Source organism: Globicephala melas, chromosome 11 (genome assembly GCF_963455315.2).
Source record: "Globicephala melas chromosome 11, mGloMel1.2, whole genome shotgun sequence".
NCBI classification, from domain to species: domain Eukaryota; kingdom Metazoa; phylum Chordata; class Mammalia; order Artiodactyla; family Delphinidae; genus Globicephala; species Globicephala melas.
In genome coordinates, this window is record NC_083324.2 from 7,965,699 (window position 1) to 7,987,398 (window position 21,700).

At 37.7% G+C, this 21,700-nt stretch overlaps 1 protein-coding gene across 5 annotated transcripts in view; it reads left to right on the top strand.

Annotated features, from left to right (window-relative positions):
• The window catches only part of RAD18 (RAD18 E3 ubiquitin protein ligase), a 118,153-nt gene that overhangs the window by 57,860 nt on the left and 38,593 nt on the right, over positions 1-21,700 (top strand). For 4 of the 5 annotated variants that reach the window (XM_060307521.1, XM_030840668.2, XM_060307520.1 and 1 more), the window contains exons 8-10: positions 4,736-4,812; positions 6,118-6,178; positions 19,218-19,352. In XM_060307521.1, the coding sequence (XP_060163504.1) occupies positions 4,736-4,812; positions 6,118-6,178; positions 19,218-19,352 (273 nt within the window). The remainder of the gene's footprint in view (positions 1-4,735; positions 4,813-6,117; positions 6,179-19,217; positions 19,353-21,700) is intronic. The other variant, XM_060307522.1, reaches the window with a different exon arrangement.

The following is a 21,700-nucleotide window of genomic DNA, read 5'->3' on the forward strand; positions in this document are numbered from 1 at the left end:
ATGTCCCCTGCATTGGCAGGCAGATTCTTAACCACTGTGCCACCAGGGAAGCCCTTTGTTTCCAATTTTTATTGTTGTTATTTAGTTTCCTCTTCTAAGTATGAGAAATTAATAACAGATATATCATGTAAACTGCTTTAAAGAGATATACAGTTGACCCTTGAACAACATGGGTTTGAACTGCAGATTATATGGAGAGTTTTTTCAGTAAATATAGTACCTGTGTTTTAATTTTACAGATCTTTAAATTAACTAAGTGTGGGGGGAAGTTTGTGCGGCAGGCTGGGAGCATCATCAGTGTTTAGCTGGAGTAGGTCTGATATTGTCAGAAAGGTTTCTGATCTCTCCCTTTCACTGACCTTTGCTTAAAATAGATTTTTCTTGAGACTTTTTTTTTCTTTCTTCTGTGAGTGTTGGTGGTTGTGGATCGCAGGCTTCACCAGAGACGAGTCTGGGATACTGTGAAGATAAAAAGAAAATCTGGGGAACGTACCACAGTGTTGTTCCTCAAATTCTGAGGCCCTTAGCCAGTCCATTTTCCTCCTTCCACTTTTCAGAATTCTCTTAACCTTGTCTGTTATATCCAGGGTTTGTAGTTATGCTTTGCAGGTAAGATTATGAGAAATGAGAAGAGACATGAGTCTAGGCCATCTTGTTTGGAAACAGAAGTCCTTGTTCAAGTATGTATTTTTGATTTCTGTTTTAGGTGCAAACACATTAAGATGTTAAGTCTTCTTGGTGACTTGACCGCTTTCTGTAATTTCCCTCTTTGTCCCTGATAACATTCATTGCTCTGGAGTCTCTTGCGCCTCATATTAATATAGCTATTTCAGATTTCTTTTCATTGGTATTTACAGGATACATTGCTTTCCGTTCTTTGTTTTGAACCTATTTTGAATCTATGTCTTTTATTTAAAATGGGTTCTTTGTTGACAGTATATTGTTTGGCTTTTCTTTTTTAATCCAGTCTGCATTCTCTGGCTCTTATTAGTGCCTTTAGACCATTTACATTTGATGTAGTTGGCTTTCGACTTAACATCTTGCTAGTTCTTTTGTTTGTTCTGTCTGCTTTTTGTTCCTTCTATCCTTTTTTTTTTTAAATATCTTGGGTTAATTGAGTATTTAAAAAATTATATTTCGTTTCTACTATTGACTTATAATTGTACCTCTTTTTCAAAATTTTAGTGTTTGCCTTAGGGTTTACAGTATACACCTTTAATTAGTCACAGTCTACCTTCAGATAATAAACTGCTTTGCTTGTAGTATAAGAACCTTATACAACAGTTTACTCCCAGTCCCTAATTCTTTGTGCTGTTGTTGTCATGCTGTTAACACAATGCATTGCTATTGTTTTTCCTTGAAACAGACAATTATCTTTTATAGCAGTTAAAAATAAGAAAAGTATATTTCATATTTTCCTTCATTTTTACCATTTCTAACACTTTGTTTCTTCTTACAGAGATGAATTTCTGGTTTTAAATTTCTTTTGCTTGAAGAAATTCCTTTAACCCTTTTTTTGGTACAGATCTGCTAATAATATATTCTGTCAGTTTTTGTTTGTCTCAGACAGTCTTCATTTCTCTTTCACTTTTGAAAAATATTGCCCTTGATATAGAATTCTGGGTTGGTAGGCTTTTTCCCCAACACTTTAAATTCTTCATTCTGTTGTCTTCTGGATTGAATAGTTTTTGATGAGCAGTATGATGTAATACATGACTTTTATTGGTGTGGTATACCCCTTTTTCTCACTGGCTTCAAGATTTTCTTTGTGTGTCTATGTGTAGGTATATTATTGCGTTTTTGTTTTGTTATTTGTTCTGCTTGATATTCTTCAAGCTGCTTGCATTTGTGGTTTGACATCTTTCATTATATTTAGTAAATTCTGGCCATTAGATCTTCAAATATTTTCTCTTCTTTTTTTCTTCTTCTGGGATTTCTATTACGTGTATGTTAGGGCTTTTGATATTGTCTCACAGCTCTTAGTTGCTCTATTCTGGGTTTTTTGTGGGTTTTTTCCCCCCTTTTTCTCTATTTCTGTTTGGGTAATACCATCGATCCCATTTTTAAGTTCACCTATTCTTTCCTTAGCTGGGTCAAGTTATCTCTGCTAATGTTTTTTTATTTCTAACATTTCTATTTTATTCTTCTTGATGATTTCATCTCTCTCGTGAAATGCCCCATCTGTTCCTGCATGTTGTTCATCTTTTCCACTAGATGTAGCATATTAATCGTAGTTATTTTAAATTCCATGTCTGGTAGTTGTAACATCTGGGCAACTGATACCTGAGTTTGGTTTTGTTATTGTTGTTTGTTTGCCTGCTTGTTCATATATCTTGTAAATTTTGGTTGAAAACCAGACTTAATACATGAGACTCTAAATGCTGAAGTAAATAGTATGAATGACTAAAAAATGGACTTGTCTCCTCTTCTGCTAGGACTTCACTGTGTGTGGTTGATTGGTTTGGATTTTGTTGTTGCTGTGGTTGTCCTCGGTTGACCACCACTTTCATATCGCTTGTGCTTTTTAGGTCGGTGCCTGAGCTACCAGAAGTTTGTTTGTTTGTTTTTAAAATGTACCTGTATCACTCGCACTTAGGTTTTCCCTGTGAACCTGTGCCTTAAGGAGTGTTTCCATGCTCACTTCTCTCCCAGTGGCTGATGACAGTTACCTGTCACTTGGAGTGTCCTGGCTCCGTGGTAGGGAACATGAGGTTGTTCTCTGTTATTCTAGCTTAGCCTCTGTCTTAGGCAGGCCCTTGATTCTGGGTCTCACAGGTGGGTCTCTCTCAGTGATCCTTTGCCTCCCGAGGTGGCAAGGGTCCTCTAGTGGTCTGGGCCCAGGGCAGTTTCTTGACCCCTCTGCCAGAGTAGAGGGTTTTGTTTGTTTACTTTTTCTCTGTTTACCTGTGCTCTGGGGACTTCAGTTTTGCTGACCTTCCCTCAGTGGCTTAATGCTTTTGTTTCCTAGGGTTAAAGATCTGATGGGGCTTCATGTCCTTCCTGCACTGGGGGCTATTCTTTCCCAAGCCTGTATCCGGAGGGATACTTTTTCTAATTTCTCATCCTTCCCCCAGTAGTTCTTGAGAGTATCCAGTAAGGTCTATAGAAAACCTTGGAATAGGTGTGAGTCCCCTTGTGTCTAAGATTCCCAGGATTTTTATATTTTCATGGTGGTTCACCCTTGGCCTTTTGCAATTCATCAAAAAGTTTATCTGAGGGACTTTCCTGGCGGTCCAGTGGTTAAGACTATGTGCTTCCACTGCAGGGAGCGCGGGTTCGATCCCTGGTCTGGGAACTAAGATCTCGCATGCCTTGCTGTGCGGCCAAAAAAAAAAAGTTTATCTGAAATCTTCTTACCCAGCGGTAAGATAATCCTTGTTTTCTTATGTCAACCAGTACTCATGACCCCTCTCTTCTCTAAGGCACATGACTTTCCTTAGATTTCAGGCTAGTTGGTTTCCCTGTGACGTTAGTTCTGTTGGATTCGAGTAAAGTTACAGTTTTATAGGTTATCCAGCCTTTTCTCATTGTTAGGGTGAGAATGACACTATATCCAGCTCTTTACATCACAAACAGAATCAGAAGTCTCTCCGAAAGATTTAAGCCCCTAAATTGCATCTAATCCTAGTACAGTTTCCTTAATACCTTAGAAGAGAGTATGCCAGATGTTCTCTAACTTGAGTGATACTTGGGTTAGTGGATTGGGTAGAATGCAAGTGGTCCCTTTGCTTTCCTGTTATACCATGATTCACAGAGGGAGAGATTGTTTACATTGTTTCTACTGGTCTTATGATATTAGGGAGGCAAGAGGTACCTCTCAGTGCTTGAAAAACAAACTTTGAAATGAGGTAATTGCATTCTTAAATGATCCTCTCGAGGACTGTCAGTTTTGTAAAAAACTTTTTAATAGAGATTATTTATAAGTTCTATAGAATTTCAATTCTTACGGTGAAGAATATGGTGATTTCCCCTGTTTACCTGTTACCTGACTCAAACAGTTGTCAACTCATGCCTAATCGCCTGTTGTCTGTCATTTACATCCCTTCGTGGATTATTTTGAAGCAAATTCTAGATATAGTATCTTTTTATGTATAAATGTGTGTAAGGGATTGTAGTTTTTTCTCCCTATACTATATGTGTATTTTAGTCTTAATATGTTGGCCTAGTAGGCAGAAGGATAGCATTGGCAAATTTCATGCTATTTGCATTCAAAGGTATTTATATATGAGATGGAGTATATTTCAGATCTCTTTGATGTATGTGATTGGTAAATACACCTACTGACAAAAATTCTGGAGTCAAGGCCATCTACCCCCTAGTATTCGTAGACCTTTGTCTTTCCTTGCAAAGTAGACTGTTGTAACATTTTGTACATTGGAGTTTCAGTGGATATCCCCTAAGAATAGAATTCACTCTAACATTAATTTTCATATTCCATTGGAACTCTTGTTTATACCTATATCCTCAAAGGAAAGAGCAAAATGACTTTGCTGTACTCTTCCAGTTATATTTTAAACTGTAATTGCATGTGTAAAAGTTAAGTGTTTTAACTCTGTTATTTTTTTTTAACCCTTTTATTTTGAAATGACTTTAGACTTAACAGAAAAATTACAAAGACAGGACAGGAAGTTCATGTATACCCATCGTCCAGCTTCAGTGTTAAGAGTTCATATAACCAGGGTACATTGAACAACACCATGTAATTAATATTGGCTATATGCCCTTATTTTAACAGCTGCTGAAATAGTTCAAGAAATTGAAAATATGGAGAAGACTAGGATGCGTCTTGAAGCTAGTAAACTCAACGAAAGCGTATGTTGATGGTCTTTTTCAGTATCTCGGTAGAAATGAAGGAAGGAAAAGTCGAATACCCTACAAATTAAAGCAAACCAGTGTTAAATCTGTTCAGTGGGAAATGTACTAGAACACATTTCCATTTAATGTATTATGATTTACTTGCAGCTAATTTTAGCATTTTTATCATATTTAGAAGTCTTCTGGCACAAGATCAATCCAAAGTAGAGTTTATTGATGAATTACAGTTTTATGGAAAAAAGCATGTGCCCATACATAAGGTAACCTTGGTATTGGTCCTTTTTCTGGTGGTTGCATTTAATAAGTTCTTCAACATTTAACCTCTGTGGCCCTTAAGATCTTCATCTGTAAAACTCAGGGGGTTAACTATTATAATCTCTAAGATCCCCTTTTAGCTCTGGCATTCTGCAATTCTATGGTTATACTGATGGTGAAATTAAGTAATTTTAAGAGTTGATGAGGATTGAGCATCTGTTGAGCTTACTGAGGGAATCAGAGACCTAAATTTCTTCACTATTGCCTTCCTCTAGCTTGATGGTCCAAAACTTGAGGAAAGGATACCAAAGAAGAAAATAGCCATTGTGTCCTTTGACACTAGAGGAAGTGTTTTGGGCTCTCCCAAGTAGACTTTTTTTCCTAGACCATCGGTAATGTGTTTGTAAGGAAAGCAACAACCTTAGGGAAGTAAGTTTATAATCAGATAGTAGAAAAAAATGTGATTTTCATTGACTTTACTATTACCTGTGTGCTAACTATAAGACTATAATGAATCGTGTAAGTACATTTCAGATCTTTTAAGTCTAAAATTTTAAAAAGTGAATTAGAAATTTCACACGTGAAGTCTTGTATTATTGCATTTTCTCTGTATACCTTTGTGTAGACTTGGAAAAGTTAGGCTGGAAAAGGTAGAAGACAAACAAGAAGATCTGCCTTGTTAATGATCTGCTAAATGTCTCTTCAGTCTTGTAGTTTTATGTTACCTATTGTAGTAATGAATGTGGAAAATTAAATATTGAAAGTAGGAAGCTTAATTGATTGTTGTCTTAATACTTCATAAATTCTAATGGAATCAGTGTTGCATTTTCTACTGATGAAAAAAAGTAATGAGTAAAATGTATGTTAATTACAATATTCAAGAGAAGTAAACAGGAGTTAATCTTCCTAAGTCTATATAAAACAGACATGAGAGATTATTTTCCTCTATTTTAAACATCTCCATTTGAGATCTTAAAGTTTATAGTACTAATTTCTAATTTTTGTCATTTTTGGTAATTTTTAATTAAGAATTTTTGGATTTTTTAGATAATGGTTTTTACAAAGGACCAAACAGAAAAGGAAATAGATGAAATTCACAGTAACTATCGTAAGTTATGTAATATTTTCTTTGTTTACAAAGAACTTGGGTTACAGTTTTTCATCTTAAGTATTTTTATATTAATGTTTAATACAAACTTTCTTGTTAATATTACTTAAGAGACTGAATTTTGGTTGAGTGTTTACTCAAGATGGTGACCTTTTTTTGTAACTATGTGTGTGGTCTTTGATTTGTGACTAACATTCTACTTTGAGCTTATCACTAAGCACTTTGCAACTATTAATTAGTTGCTCTCAAAGCATCTCTGTGAGAAGAAAATGGGATTAAAATGGAAACATTCCTGACTTGCCATCCTGTCCTCAGGCCAGTGACAGTATTTATGTAAAGAATTTCAGCACTCTGTAGCTTGCATATTTATGCTGAAGATAGTTTTCATTTTATTCATTATTACCAGCTTCCCAAATTTATCGCTTCATTTTCCTTAAATGACCTTTATATGTATCTTTCCCAGTGCTAGCACGTTACTGTTTTGTCAATTAGATAGCTGCTTATTCTTTGGCTGGTTGGTTGGTTTTTAGTTTAAATTTAAATTTAAGTGCCTGGCAAACAGTAGATAGTTAATATTTGCTGAATGAATATTCCACACATGATATGCCTTAGTTGTGCCAAAAGAATTATGTTTTCTTTTTTCACTTAAGCTTTGAAGGGGCAGATACAGCTGTGATCTGTGTGGGGTGGGAGGATGAAGTACACAGGCACTAGATGTAGTTGTGATGGCCCGAGCCTTCTCGGAGTAGGGAAAGGAGGCTGGAGGATTCACGGACCAGAGGCTGAACCACAAAAGTTACAGCGCTGGTGCTCTAAAGATAGACAGATGTGATTGATCCTCTTTGATCAACCTTTGGGAAGCCAAAGTAATTTTTCTTGATACAGGAGCTAGAGAATATCAGATGATCACTGAAGTGGCAAAACTAAGGCCTGTAACAACAAGGAAACCAGAAAATTTGCATGGAACAAAAATAATTTAAATCACTAAAGGATGGTATCTAACAATTACGCTACACTAAAGAAAACGTGGGTTAGATATAGGCAAGAAAATATACAAATATCTATTGCCCACCATTTAAATATCTTTAAAAACTTTAATTTTACTAAATAGGTCAACATGTTAAATTAATTCACTTAGCTCTAAAATAAACCTTGGTATATACTTTGTTTTTTTAAACCTTTTGGGCACTTGCTAAAGCTCAAGCACTTATTATTAACATTATAGTGTAGTTACAGTTTGATTTAGTATCAGGATCTAAATATACCATTGATGGTTCTTCTGTTTTTTAAACCTTTTTATTAATGTTTTAATGTACGTGGGTTTTTAATTTTTTTAATTTACTTTTTGGCTGTGTGGGGTCTTTGTTGCTGAACGCAGGCTTTCTCTGGTTGAGGAGAGCAGGGGCTACTCTTCGTTGCGGTGCACGGCCTTCTCATTTTGGTGGCTTCTCTTGTTGTGGAGCACAGGCTGTAGGCACGTGGGCTTCAGTAGTTGTGGCGCATGGGCTCAGTAGTTGTGGCTCGCGGGCTCTAGAGTGCAGGCTCAGTAGTTGTGGTGCACGGGCTTAGTTGCTCCGTGGCTTGTGGGATCTTCCCGGACCAGGGCTCGAACCCGTGTCTCCTGCATTGGCAGGCGGATTCTCAACCACTGCGCCACCAGGGAAGCCCATGTATGTGGTTTTTAAGCACATTTCTCTAAGGCTTATTAAAAACTCTGACTCCTCGCCACCTCCTTGTCTCCATCTTCATTTCCTAGAATTAACAACTGTCAAATCTTTTGGCTTTTGTTTTAGTAATTACCTTCATGTTTATAAAAGATTATTCTTTCTGCTATTTCTTGAAGTGTTTCAGTTTTCCATGTTAACAATTGATCGAAGTCCTAATTTGAAAAATGAAAATTTAGCTCTTTTGTACATCCTGACTCTTACCTTCTCCTCCCTCCCAATTTCTGAATATTGTCATAATTTTTTATAAGGTCAGTATTAGTTAGAGACATTGTATACAGTTTGAACCAGGCAACATACAATACTATGGTTATGAAGTGTGTCAGAGTATGCCACCACCCAAGAATATGCCACCATGACATGTTGCTTTGAGCAGAAGGCAATTGAGAAGCAGCAGAAAGGAAAGCTCTCTGCCTTCCGCCATTTGCCTAAGTGTAGGACACAATTACAAAGGTGTCTGTCCCTCCTCCCGTCTCTATCCCTAGAAGTAAGTTAGTCTTCCTGTTGACAGAGAAGGCTCTGACTTAAATCAGCATAGCAGACTTCACTCTTGTTTACTGTGTTTTTCCTGGCCATCTCCCCATAACTGGCCTCCCACACACCTTTCTTTTTTTTTTTTTTAATCTAGCTGAAGATGGTATTTAAGCCAGTGTTCTAAGTCACCTCCAAGTGGCTTAGAGTTACTTATTTTTCTCTGGGTATCTTCCATATATACATGAGGTATACATGTTAAAAAACATCTGTTTGTTTTTCTCATGTAAATTTGTCTTTTGTTATAAAGCCCCAGCTAAGAACTAAGAAGGTTAGAAGGGAGATTATTTTTCTTCCCTTACAGTTGTAATTCCTTTTAGGAAAACATTGTTTTCCCTATAATTAGTAATTTTATTTGCTTAGTTTTCTATTTATCTGATATTAATTTATCTGTAAACCTTCCATGAGAAATGTCAGTGACTTTCTGTTTACATTGAAACTCATAGATTGTTTATCAACTCACTATTTTCTCCAGAACCTCTTACCTGAAGCAGCCCCCAGCCCTTTTCCAGGCACTGTGACTGTGCTTTGGGCCTCCTTCATACCTACCCGGGAATTTCCTTTCACCAGCCTTCTGGGTATTCTCTCCTCCCTCCTGTGTCAGTTCACCTATTTCAGGATCCAAATCTGCCTCTTCTTTTTCCTTGTTTTGGTGGAATACATTTTTCCAGGCAAGTCTCTTGGGGAAAAAAAGGGTATATGGAGGAATACTTTTTGAGTCCATACATAGCTGGAAATATTACTTTTACTATTGATTTATTATTTGGCTTAGATAAATTGTCCACATAGCTAGTAAAAAGCAGGACTGGAAATTAAACCCACATTCATCCCATGCTCAATTTGAAGCCCTTTGCACTGTAGCGTGCTTTGAATCTGAGTGAATAGCTTGTATGTTGAGAACTTCTTTTGAGTGGGGGTGGGGGTGCGTTAAGCTTTACTTTCAGGTTATCTTGCTTAAAAAAAAGCTTAATTTTATGAATGAGTTACTTCGGTAGTTTTGTGATGATATATCTTTCTTATTTTCTTTAGCAGTCTTTTGGATAGATTTATCTTCACGAGTCCCTCTTTTAGAAGAGGAGAGAAACAGTGAAATCAATTTGAGGCTTAGTTGCAGATCTGTAAAGTGTATTTGATACAGAGTTGAATCAAATGAGTTTATTGAGTTACCTGCGGGTTTCAGGTTGCAAATGCTTTTGGTAGGTCTTCTTAATTAAGACTGAATTGCTCCAGTAAGAGGCAGAATCTTAGCCTGAAGGAAGTTACTCTACTTGCCTAACTGCCATGACAGACATATTTTGGGGATCTTCACGCTCTTCACCTTGGTAAAATATAGTTTTATACGCTGCCAAGAAAAAAAAGGCAAACCTCCAGTGAACACCCCGGGATTACCTCCTGTAACTTTTCCTGAGAGCACCAGCTTAGTCCTGTTAAGTAGGCAAGGCATTTTAGCTTAATATGTTCCTTTGTTTTTTTAATTTGGTTGTTCACTAATTCAGTAAATGTTTATTGAGCATCTACTATGTGCTAGCTGTTCTTCTAGGTAGTGAGTATAGAGCAGTGAGCAAGATACATAAATTTCTCATCATGGAGCTTATATTCTAATAGCAGACAGATAAATAACAGTAAATCAGCAGATGATTATAACAATTTTAGGTGGCAGATGCTATAAAGAAAATAAAGCAGGGTAATTTATAGAAATTATGGGGGCATTAGATAATGTAGTCAAGAAAAGGTTTTTCTTGAGGAGTTGACATTTGAGATGAGTCATAAGTAAAAGAAAAAATCGAAATGGGCTTCGCTGGTGGCACAGTGGTTGAGAATCTGCCTGCCAATGCAGGGGACACGGGTTTGAGCCCTGGTCTCGGAAGATCCCACATGCCACGGAGCAGCTAGGCCCGTGAGCCACAACTACTGAGCCTGCGCATCTGGAGCTTGTGCTCTGCAACAGGAGAGGCTGCGACAGTGAGAGGCCCACGCACCGCGATGAAGAGTGGCCCCTGCTTGCCGCAATCAGAGAAAGCCCTCATGCAGAAACGAAGACCCAACACAGCCAAAAAATAAAATTAAGTAAATAAAAAATGACGTAAAATTACAAAAAAACAAAACAAAACAATATTGCTAGCGGAACTTCCCTGGTGGTGCAGTGGTTAAGACTCCGTGCTCCTAATGCAGGGGGCTTCGGTTTGATCCCCGGTCAGGCGCAGACAAAAAAAAAAAAAAATTGAAATGAGAATAAAGGCAGCCATTCACAGAGCCGGAGGAAGAGTATTGCAGGCAGAGGGAACGTCAGGGGCAGAGGTGCTGAGGTAGACACAGCGTCGGCGGGTGTGAGTGGAGTGTAGTGAGCGAAGCGGAAGAGTGGTGTACAGGGAGGCAGGGCCAGGTCCCGGAAGGAAAGACCTTGTAAGAGTGTACTGGGCTTTATTCTTCCTGCAGTAGGAAGTCATTGGAGAGTTTAGAAAGACAAGTAATATGATTTTATTTATGTCTAAAAAGATGGCATCTGCTGAATACGGAATAAATTGTAAGGTGGCAAGAAATAGTAAGAAAACTAACCGAAAGGTTCTTCACTCAGGCAATATTTATGGATCACCCAGACAGTATTCTAGGTATTGGGAATATAACATTAAAGAAACAGACCAAGTCTCTGCCCACATGGAGCTTACACTGTATTGGGAATAGTCAGACAGTAAACAAACGAGTAAGATGTGTCAGATAGTGATACATGCTAGGAAGAGACTTAAGGTAGGGATAGAAAGTGATGGAGCTGCTTGACCAGAAGGGCTCCTTTAAGAAGGGTAATGTGATGTTTGAGAAGAGACCTGAATGAAGTGAGGCCATTTCAGTAAATTAGGTCAGGATGTGGCATTTCTAGAGTGGTAGCAGAAGTAAAATACACAATTCAAGGTAAACTTTCAAAGTAGAACCAATAGTACTTGCTGATGAATTTAATATAGGGGGTGAATAAAAGAGGAATCAAGAATGACCTCTGCATTTTTGGTTCAAGCACCTGGAGAAGTGATGATGCCATTTACTGAGATGGAGACCAGGGTGAGGATTGTGGATGGGGAAATGGAATCAAAATTCCTATTTTGTCTGTGTTAAGTTTTGGGTTTTAGTGGATATCCAAGTGGAAAAGAGAATTAGGCATGAATGGATGAATCTATCTAACTAAAAAGACATGTGCTTTAAAATTGTATACTTAGATACAATTAGCTGGGAGAAGAGGTCTGTGGGGAACAGAGCCTAAGGCTAAGCCCTGGGGCACCCCAACGTTTAGAGCAACAGTTCTCAGTTCTCTAAGCCTCTGTACACTCTTAAAACTTGTCTAGGGCACCAAAGAGCTTTCATTTGTGTGGGTTATAGTTGTTGATATGTATCATATTACAGATTAAAGCTTGGGGGACTTCTGCTTCTGGCCAAGACAGAATAACTGGGACCTGATAACAACCCCCCCGCCCCCCCCCCCAAAAACAACAAACAACCACTGTAAATGGACAAAACATATGAAATAGTTTTCAAGACGTTAGACATTAGGTAACAAAGGACAGGAATCTCTGAGAGATGGAAAAATTTATTATACGAGCCCTATGATAGAGTTTCTAGGCTCCGTGTCGGGCAGGGAGATCCTAGGCAGAGCTTGGGGGGCTCTGAGTTAAGGAGAAAGAAAGACCAGAGAAACTGAAGGAGCTGAAGTTTGCAAGACAGAGTGCGGAGAAGAGAAAGTTGCACTGAAGAGAGAACCCCGGGGGTCTGCAGAAGGTCACCTTGTGAGTTCATTCAGTGCACAAAGTCTGTTCACAAAGCCCTCTGGAAGATCACCAATATTTGGAAACTAAATAATACACTTCCAAATAACACATGGGTCTAAGAAAAATTAAAACCGAGAAATTTCAAAAATATTTATTAACTTATTTAAAAACAACAATAAGTTCATTATAGTAACATAAATCATAAATGGCATATTTTGGTAAAAAGATAACTTTCCCAGCACAGAAAAATCAAAGTAAATGGAGATTTCTACTCCTAGCCCAGATGGAATAACAGACTGTATTTACTTTTCTCCCTTAAAAGCTAGAAAACCAGATGAAATATATAAATCAGTAGATTTTCAGATATTGGAAAAAGGTAGCACAGGACTGTTTCCCCTGAGAGAAAGAAAACAAATAAGATGGTGAGCTCTACAGGTCCAGCAGCTTGCAGGCAGCTTTAAGGTCCCAGGTGGGGAAACCTCAAAATAATCACTAAATAGGTACAACAATATAAAATTAACAATATCCTATTGAAATTACCAGGAATCCAAAGAAGCAAAAAAATAACATCCTAGAAAAGAGAAAAATCAATTAATAGAACCAGACCCAGCAATGACAGAGACGATGAAACTAGTAGATAAAACTGTTTAAACAACATTTACAAATATGTTCTTTAGAAGAAGGAAGAATGAGGGAGGGTCATGCTGAGTTGAGAAATGGACAGTATTAAAAAAAGACCAAAAAGGGAGTTCCCTGGCAGTCCAGTGGTTAGGAGTCCTCGCTTTCACTGACCCGGGTTTGATCCCTGGTTGGGGAACTAGATCCCAGAAGGCGCACAGTGTGGCCAAAAAACGAAAACAAAAACAAAAAAAACAAATGGAATTCCTTAGATGACATACATACTTGAATTGAAAAATATTCTGGCTGAGGTAAATGCAGATTAGGGAATGAATTGAACTGAATGAAAGGACATCATAGCGATGTGTGTTGCAGCTAACGCAATGCTTAGAAGGGAATGTGTAGCATTAAAAGCTTATATTAGAAAAGAGAAGAGGTTTTAAATTTGTTATCTGTGCTTTCATCTTAAGAAACTAGGGAAAGAAGGGCAAATTCCATCCTAAGTAAGCAGATGGAGAGTAACAGTGAAGAGCAGAAATCAGTGAAATTGAAGACAGAAAAATAACAGAAAATCTATGAAACCACAAGCTGTTTGTAAAGGTCAACAAAATTGGGAACCCTCTAGCAAGCCTGATTAGGACAAAAAGAGAGAAAGCACAAATTGCCAATATCAGGAATAAAAGAGGGAGAATTACTAAGTATCCTATTGATATTAAAAGCACAATAAGGGAATATTATGAATAACTTCATGCCAGTCAGTGTGGAAACATACATGAAATGGACAAGTTTCTTGAAAGACACAAATTACCAAACCTTACTCAAGAAGAAATAGATAAGGTTGAATAGCCCTATATCTAGTAAATGAATTGAATTTGCATCCCCAGGAAGAAAACTCCAGATCCAGTTGGCATCGCTGGTGTGAATTCTATGAAACACATAAGGAAGGAAATAATACCAATTCTACAAAATTTTTTCTAAAAAATTGAAAAGGAAGGAATACTTCCTACCTCATTTTATGAAGCTAAAGTTTCCATGAAAGTTAAAACCAGACAAGGGTAGTATAATAAAAAGTTCTGACCAATATTCCTCATGAACATAGATGCAAAAATTCTTAACAATATTTTAGTAAATCAAATCCAGCACAACATAAAAAGGATAATGCATTATAACCAAGTGGAATTTATCCTAAGAATGCAAGATTGGTTTAATGTTAGAAAATTAATCAATATAATTCTGTGTATTAACAGAGTGGGAAAAAAACCACTATAATTTTATAGGTAGATGCAGAATAAGTATATGTCAAAGTTGAACACCCATTAGTAATAAAAACTCTCACTAAATGAGAATTTTTTAAATTCTTTAATTTAAAATTTTTTAAATTCTTTAATTTAAAAATTTAAATTTTTTAAATTAAATCTGGTATAGCAGGGATCCCCAACCCCTGGGCTGTGGACCGGTACCAGTCCACGGCCTGTTAGGAACCAGGCCACACATCAGGAGGTGAGCGGCGGGCGAGCGAGTGAAGCTTCATCTGCCGCTCCCCGTTGCTCCCGTTACCACCTGAACCATCCTCCAACCCCGGTCTGTGGAAAACTTGTCTTCCATGAAATCAGTCCCTGGTGCAAAAAGGTTGGGGACCGCTCTGGTATAGGATATCTGAAAAACCTACAACTAACATCATATTTAATGGTAAAATATTGAATGCTTCTCTTCTGACTAGGAACAGGGTAGAGAAGTCTATTCTTACCACTTTTGTTCAGCATTGTACCGTGGGTCCTTGCCAGTGTGATAAGGCAAGAAAGAGAAGTAATACTCAGATTTGAAAGGAAGAAATAAGACTTTTTGTTCACAGTTGACATGATCATCTTTCACAAGTAGTATGAATCGTAAAAGAAAAAGAAAAAAGTGATAAATTATATTTCATTAAAACAAAAGCTTTTACACTTCAGAAGACAAATATGAAGGGACTTCCCTGGCGGTCTGGTTGTTAAGACTCCATGTTTCCACTGCAGGGGGCGTGGGTTCGATTCCTGATAGGGAAACTAAGATCCCACATGCTGCATGGTGCGGCAAAAAAAAAAAAAAAAAAAAAGAGAAAAACGAAAATGAAAAAGCAAGTCACAGATTGTGAGAAAATATTGTAAAATTTATATTTGACAAAGTGCTAGTATCTGTATTATATAAAGAACTCTTAAAATTCAGTAAGTCCTAGGATGTATTTTTTAAAAGCGCAGATATTTAAACATCTTCAGAGAAGGAGATACTCAAATACCAAATAACCACATGAAAAGATATGGTTATTTTAATGGCAAAAAAGAAAAAAGAAAGAAAGAAAGGGTAATCCCAAGTGTTGGCCAGGATGTAGAGCTAATGGAACTCTTATACATTGCTGGTGAGAATGCAATATGATACAGCCACTTAGATAAACAGTTTAGTAGTCTGTTATAAATGGAAACATAAACCTACCTACCAGTAATTCTACTCCTAGCTATTTACCCAGCAGAAGTGAAAGCATATGTCCACATCTAGATTTTTATTTTTTTATTTTTTTATAAATTTATTTATTTTATTTTATTTATTTTTGGCTGCGTTGGGTCTTTGTTGCTGCGTGCGGGCTTTCTCTAGTTGCGGTGAGCGGGGGCTGCTCTTCATTGCAGTGTGTGGGCTTCTCACTGCGGTGGCTTCTCGTTGCGGAGCATGGGCTCCAGGCACATGGGCTTCGGTAGTTGTGGCATGCGGGCTCAGTAGTTGTGGTGCACGGGCTTAGTTGCTCCGCAGCATATGGAATCTTCCTGGACCAGGGCTCAAACCCATGACCCCTGCATTGGCAGGCGGATTCTTAACCACTGAGCTCCTAGGGAAGTCCCAATAGTTTACTTCTTTTTAGAGCTGAATGACACTCCACTCTCTGGATGTACCACAGTTTATTATCCATTAACCTAACAAAGGACTTCTTGGTTGTTTCCTCTTTCCATTTTTAATGCACTCTGGCACTTTTTATTCTATTCATTTTTTTTGCGGTACGCGGGCCTCTCACTGCCGTGGCCTCTCCCGTTGCGGAGCACAGGCTCCGGACGTGCAGGCTCAGCAGCCATGGCTCACGGGCCCAGCCGCTCCGTGGCATGTGGGATCTTCCCGGACCGGGGCACGAACCCGTGTCCCCTGCATCAGCAGGCGGACTCTCAACCACTGCACCACCAGGGAAGCCCCATCCTATTCTTATTATTGTTTTAAGAAAAAAATGCTGGTCTGGATCTACTAAGTTGTTTTCACAACCCACACTCTGTTTCAAAAGCACGGTCCCGTCCTAGGCTTATTTGTATGCAGTGGGAAAGATTCACAAGAGAGGGGGAATAGATGATAGAGTAAAGGATAATTGCACATACTGTATCACTGTATTACAGGATGTATCACATACTGTAAGAAGGCCTTAGTGATGGCATCCAGAGCATAAATTAGCAGTTGGCCCTTAATTGCAGCAAGGATCACCGTTTCATGCTAACTGCCAGGAAGATACATCATGTGTGCACAGATGAAGTAGTGGTAGTTGGAAGACGACAGAGTTCCTGTTAGAACTTTTCTGTAGTTTCAAAGTAGTGTGAGCCCAACTGAGAAGGGAGTGTTGGAGGTTTGGAGAAAGTATGAAGTCGACATTTTGGAGAATTGTAAAGGAAAGTTTACTTGAGAAATGTAGAAAAGTTGTACGATAGTGCCGAGTGCTTGTTTGAGACTTACGGTCATGAATTTAAAGTGAGGCTAGTCAGTTCAGGTTAAATGAATGAATCCTGAGTGAATGTTAGCCTTTAGTGTTAATCTGTTCTTCATCCGTGTTTGCTGCGTGGGTGTCATAGGTAGTTCCGGAAAAAAAGACGTGAGATTTTACTTTGGGAGACACTGACTTCAGACTCACTCTGTGACTTAAAGTAAATGAGTATGTATCTCAGTGACATCACTTTAGAGGCTAGAGTCTGTCCCACTCTCGGGATCCTGGTTTTGGTGCACCCCTGGGTTCACGGGCAGACCCAGAGATACTCTGGCTGTAAACGCTGCTCTAAAAAAAGAGCAGGTGAGGTGGTGAGGGCATGAAGGGCTTGACTTGGCACTAGAAAAGATGATGGTATTTCAACTTGGTGAGGCAGAAAGGGTGGTATGATTCAAGTATTAAAAATCTTGAAGAGTATGCCTTGGTTCAATGTGGGCTTATTCGTCAGCTCCTACCATTGTCTGAACCACTTAAAACTTTTAAGAGGTAAATTCAGGGCATTGAGCCAGCAGAACTGAGACTTTAAACTCTAAAGTTCTCCTTGCCAAATGGCAGAACTCCTAAAATGAGGTGGAGAAATGCGTGGGAACAATTTTATTAGTGATAATCTCTTGGCATTGTTCATTTTTTGAGGGGTTATTGGACTTCTTGGGCCAAAGCCAAAGCTGTGGTTGCCATTTACTTTTTGCTTTCCAGCCTAGCTGTAGGGGTAATTAGATTTAAAAAGAAAATCTCTTCTAAACCTGGGATTTTATTACTTTAGAAGATAAAGTCATTAAGCCTCCTTAGCTGTTATGAGATGACTTTAGCAAGTTTCCTGAGTCATTCTAAATCCACAATCCATAAGTACACAACGGAGGAGCCTTACTAGCAGGAGAAGCCTTACTAGCAGAATGGCCCAGGCTGATCTGCTTAAATTATGTCGACCCCATAGTGCTGTGTTACCCTTGCCTAACACAAACTACATAAGGATGGCAGTGGTGGTAGCCCATTGATTCTGGGGAGCTGAACAAGTACAAAGTAATTGTTCTCAAATGTATAGAGTTAAATAGGACTTAAAAGAAATCACCTAGCTTGTATTCTACATGAGATCTCACCTATTTCTGAAGAGCTAATTTTTTCTAGTAATCTTTACGGGAAGCTTATATTTTGCTGAAATTTTAACCAGTCTCTTATTTAAAATTTACCAGACACTTTGCAACCCAACACATTAGTTTCACTGGGAGTTTTCATACACATACCATGCACATAAATATGTTGGAATTAGGAGCATTCTGTCCCTAATGTCCAAAGAACAGTCACATGTATAGATCAGGAATATTGAAATGAATATGCAAATGGAGGGAAAACTGGCTTTTTCCAGAGGGGGACGGAAGTCAATCGAACCTTCACCAGACAGGATTCTGCTTGTCTATAGACAAGAATTGTTTTCCATTGTGCTCGGTTATCTACAATTTACAGAACTGTAACCTAGCTCAAGGGCAGTGGATGACTGGAATCCTGGAAGGGTGGCTCTAGAAAATGCATAGTTTTCAGCCGAAGCACAAATTTTCCCCTAAACCCAGTTATTCATGGGAATAACTACAGGGAATATGATGGTTACTGGAGGAAAACAGTCTCAAAACTTTGTGTTAACTACTTGCAGTATGAATCTTTCTAAAATGTATTTTTATAGGATCTACAACATCATTTTGGACCATGACTTAAGTGTTTAAGGTTGCTAGATAAGTAAGTACAGCCTCAGCTGTTTGAACCATGGTTCAGAGTCACAAATAGATGTGTTCAAGTCCATGGTCGAATGACGAACAGCCACTCTTTATTGAGTAAATTAATGTACACTAATAATGGTGACCTGGAGGTCAGGCTTAAATTATCTTCAGAGGTGTTAAAGTAGTAGTAAATTAAGATTGGTTAATTATAATATCCTAAGATAAGGTAGATTGGTGGTGGTGGGGATCTTAGATTATTAAAGGGATTCTGATAGGAAACAGGCAAGAAATGTGAAGGAAAAAGGGGAAATTAAAGTAGATATCCTATGTTTTTATCCAACTTTCCTAGAAGCTTCTGCTTTTATACTCAGTTAGTGTTCTTCCTCTTAGTACTCGGTTGTGTCTGGAAAGTTAGAATGGTGTCTTTTGGTTATATTTAAGAAAACAGCATCTTTCATGCTCTTATCAAAAAGCCTTTTTAGGGCTTCCCTGGTGGTGCAGTTGTTGAGAGTCTGCCTGCCGATGCAGGGGACACGGGTTCGTGCCCCGGTCCAGGAAGATCCCACATGCCGCGGAGCGGCTAGGCCCGTGAGCCATGACTGCTGAGTCTGCGTGTCTGGAGCCTGTTCTCCACAACGGGAGAGGCCACAACAGTGAGAGGCCCGCGTACGGCAAAAAGAAAAGCCTTTTTAAAAGAGTGGGATATGGGAAGAAACTACAGTTGCGAACTAGGAATATCATGTTTCAAGTTTGTATCTGAGGAAGGGGGAAGATATAAAAGAATGCTTCCTCAGCTCCCCAGGCCTTTTAAATTCGTTGTAAGTGTGTCCAAAGGGTGCTGTTCTTGAGCAAGCTTGTGTTATTCTTGGTGTTCAGTCCATTGGTTGTAGACATGTAACTTTTATAGTCCTTGATTTACTGAGAAGATCTTTTGAATTTCAGGTATAAAACATCAGAATGAATTTCAGCGTCTGGTGGATCAAGCCAAAAAAGGATATAAGAAAACTGTTGGAATGTCCAAAAAAAAAGTAAAAGAAGAAGATGAATCTACAGAAAAGCTATTATCTGTATGCGTGGGTAAGAGACTTTAACTAAAAACAGAAGTATATGGAATTTTTAAATTTTTAATATCAAATTAAAAAAACAAAGGAATTTACTTTGGACTTAATTGGTATTTGAAATGGGCAAAAAAGTATTTTTAGACATATAGCAGTTGTTGGATGTAAACTAGGTTTATTACTCTGGGAAGAATGATCGTGGAGATGTCCTGAAGACACAGTTTCTAAAATCTGTCTTCCTTTCTATTAATGAGAAATCAGAAGTTTTTTAGTTGTTTAAGCTTGAGGTATAGGATTTATTGCTGCAGATCCTTAGGTATTCTACAAAGAGAATAAATTATTTTTATTATAGGTCGCTGGTAATAACTTTGGATGGAATGTTCTGCTAAAATATCTAAGGCTAGTACACAGCACATTCCAATTTCAACCCATTTTAAAATTTGAGATTGATATTATATTTGTGTTGCCAGGACTTTGGGCCAGTGAACAAAAAAACAATCATAATGGAGGAAAGTGCACAAGAAAATTCTTTATTATTTTGTCTTTATTGTGATAAAAATAAGCAAAACATATTTATCATTTTAACCATTCATAAATGTACAATTCAGTGGCATTAAGTACATTCACGGTGTTGTGTCACCATCACCACTATTACACCCAAAACTTTTTCATCATTTCCAGTGAAAACTCTGTACCCATTAAATAATAACTCTTCCACTTTCCCCACCATTTCTTGGTAATCTCTGGTCTACTTTCTGTGTCTATGAATTTGCTTATTCTAGGTACCTCATATAAGTGGAATCATATATTATTTGTCCTTCTTTGTCAGCTTATTTCATTAAGCATAATGTTTTCAAGGTCCCCATGTTGTAGCATATATCAAAATTTCATTATTTTTTATGGATGAATTCCATTGTATCTATATACCACATTTTGTTTATCCATTCTTCTGTAATGGGTTATTTTCACCGTTTGGCAGTTGTGAATAATGCTGCTGTGTGCATTGGTGTTCATGTATCTGTTCAAGTCTCTGCTTTCCATTCTTTTGGATATGTACCTAGCAATGGAATTTCTGGTTCACATAGTAATTCTTTGTTTACCTTTTCAGAAACCACCAAACTATTTTCCATAGTGGCTGCACCATTTTACATTCCCACCAGCAATGCTTGAGGATTCCAATTTCTCTATATGTGTGTCAACACTCGTTATTTTCCTTTTTTTTTTTTTTTTTACTGTAGCCACCTTGGTAGATGTCAATTTGTATCTCATTGTGGTTTTTTGATTTGTATTTTTCTAATGACTAATGATGTTGAGCATCTTTTTATATGGTTAGTGGCCATTTGTTTTTCTTCTTTGGAGAAATGTCTGTTCAAGTCTTTTGCCCATTTTTTAATTGGCTTGTTTATTTTTTTGTTGTTGAGTTTTAAGAGTTCTTTAAAAATTTTGAATATTAATCCATTATATATATGGTTTGCAAATATTTTTCAGCTTTTTTCTGGGTTGTCTTTTTGTTTTCAGGATAGTATCTTTTGATGCATAGAGTGCTTTATTTTGATGAAGACCAGTTTATCAATTTTTTCTTTTGTTGCTTGTGCTTTTGCTGTTATAGCCATGAAGTTGTTGCAAAATCAGTGTCATGAAGATTTTCCTATGTGTTTTCTCCGAAGAGTTTTATAGTTTTAGCTCTTAAGTTTAGGTCTGTGGTCCACTTTGAGTTAATTTTTGTATATGGTGTAAGTAACGGTCCATCTTCATCTTTTTGCATGTAGATAATGCAGTTTTCTGAGCACCATTTGTTAAAAAGAGCACCATTTGTCCTTTCTCTGTTGAATGCTTTTGACATCCTTGTTGAAAATCAATTGACCATGTATGTGAGGGTTTATTTCTGTACTCTGTGTTCTATTTAATTGGTCTGTATGTCTATCCTTATGCCAGTGCTATACTGTTTTAATTACCATAGCTTTGTAACAAATTTAAGAGTTGGAGTCCTCCAACTCTTGGGGTATGAGTCCTCCAACTATATTCTTCCTTTTCAAGGTTGTTTAGGCCATTTGGTTCCCTTGAGAGTCCATGTGAATGTTACGATGGATTTTTCTATTTCTGCAAAAAGTGCCATTGGGATTGCATTGATTAGTTGCTTTGGTTAGTTGACATCTTAACAATATTAAGTCTTCTGTTCCATGAACACAGGATGTCTGTCATTCATTTTTGTCTTTTTAAAAATTACTTTCAACAATGTTTTGTAGTTTTCAGCATGCAAGTCTTTCACCTCCTTGGTTAGATTTATTTCTAAGTGTTTTATTCTTTTTTTTTTTTTTTTTTTTTTTGCGTTACGCGGACCTCTCACTGTTGTGGCCTCTCCCGTTG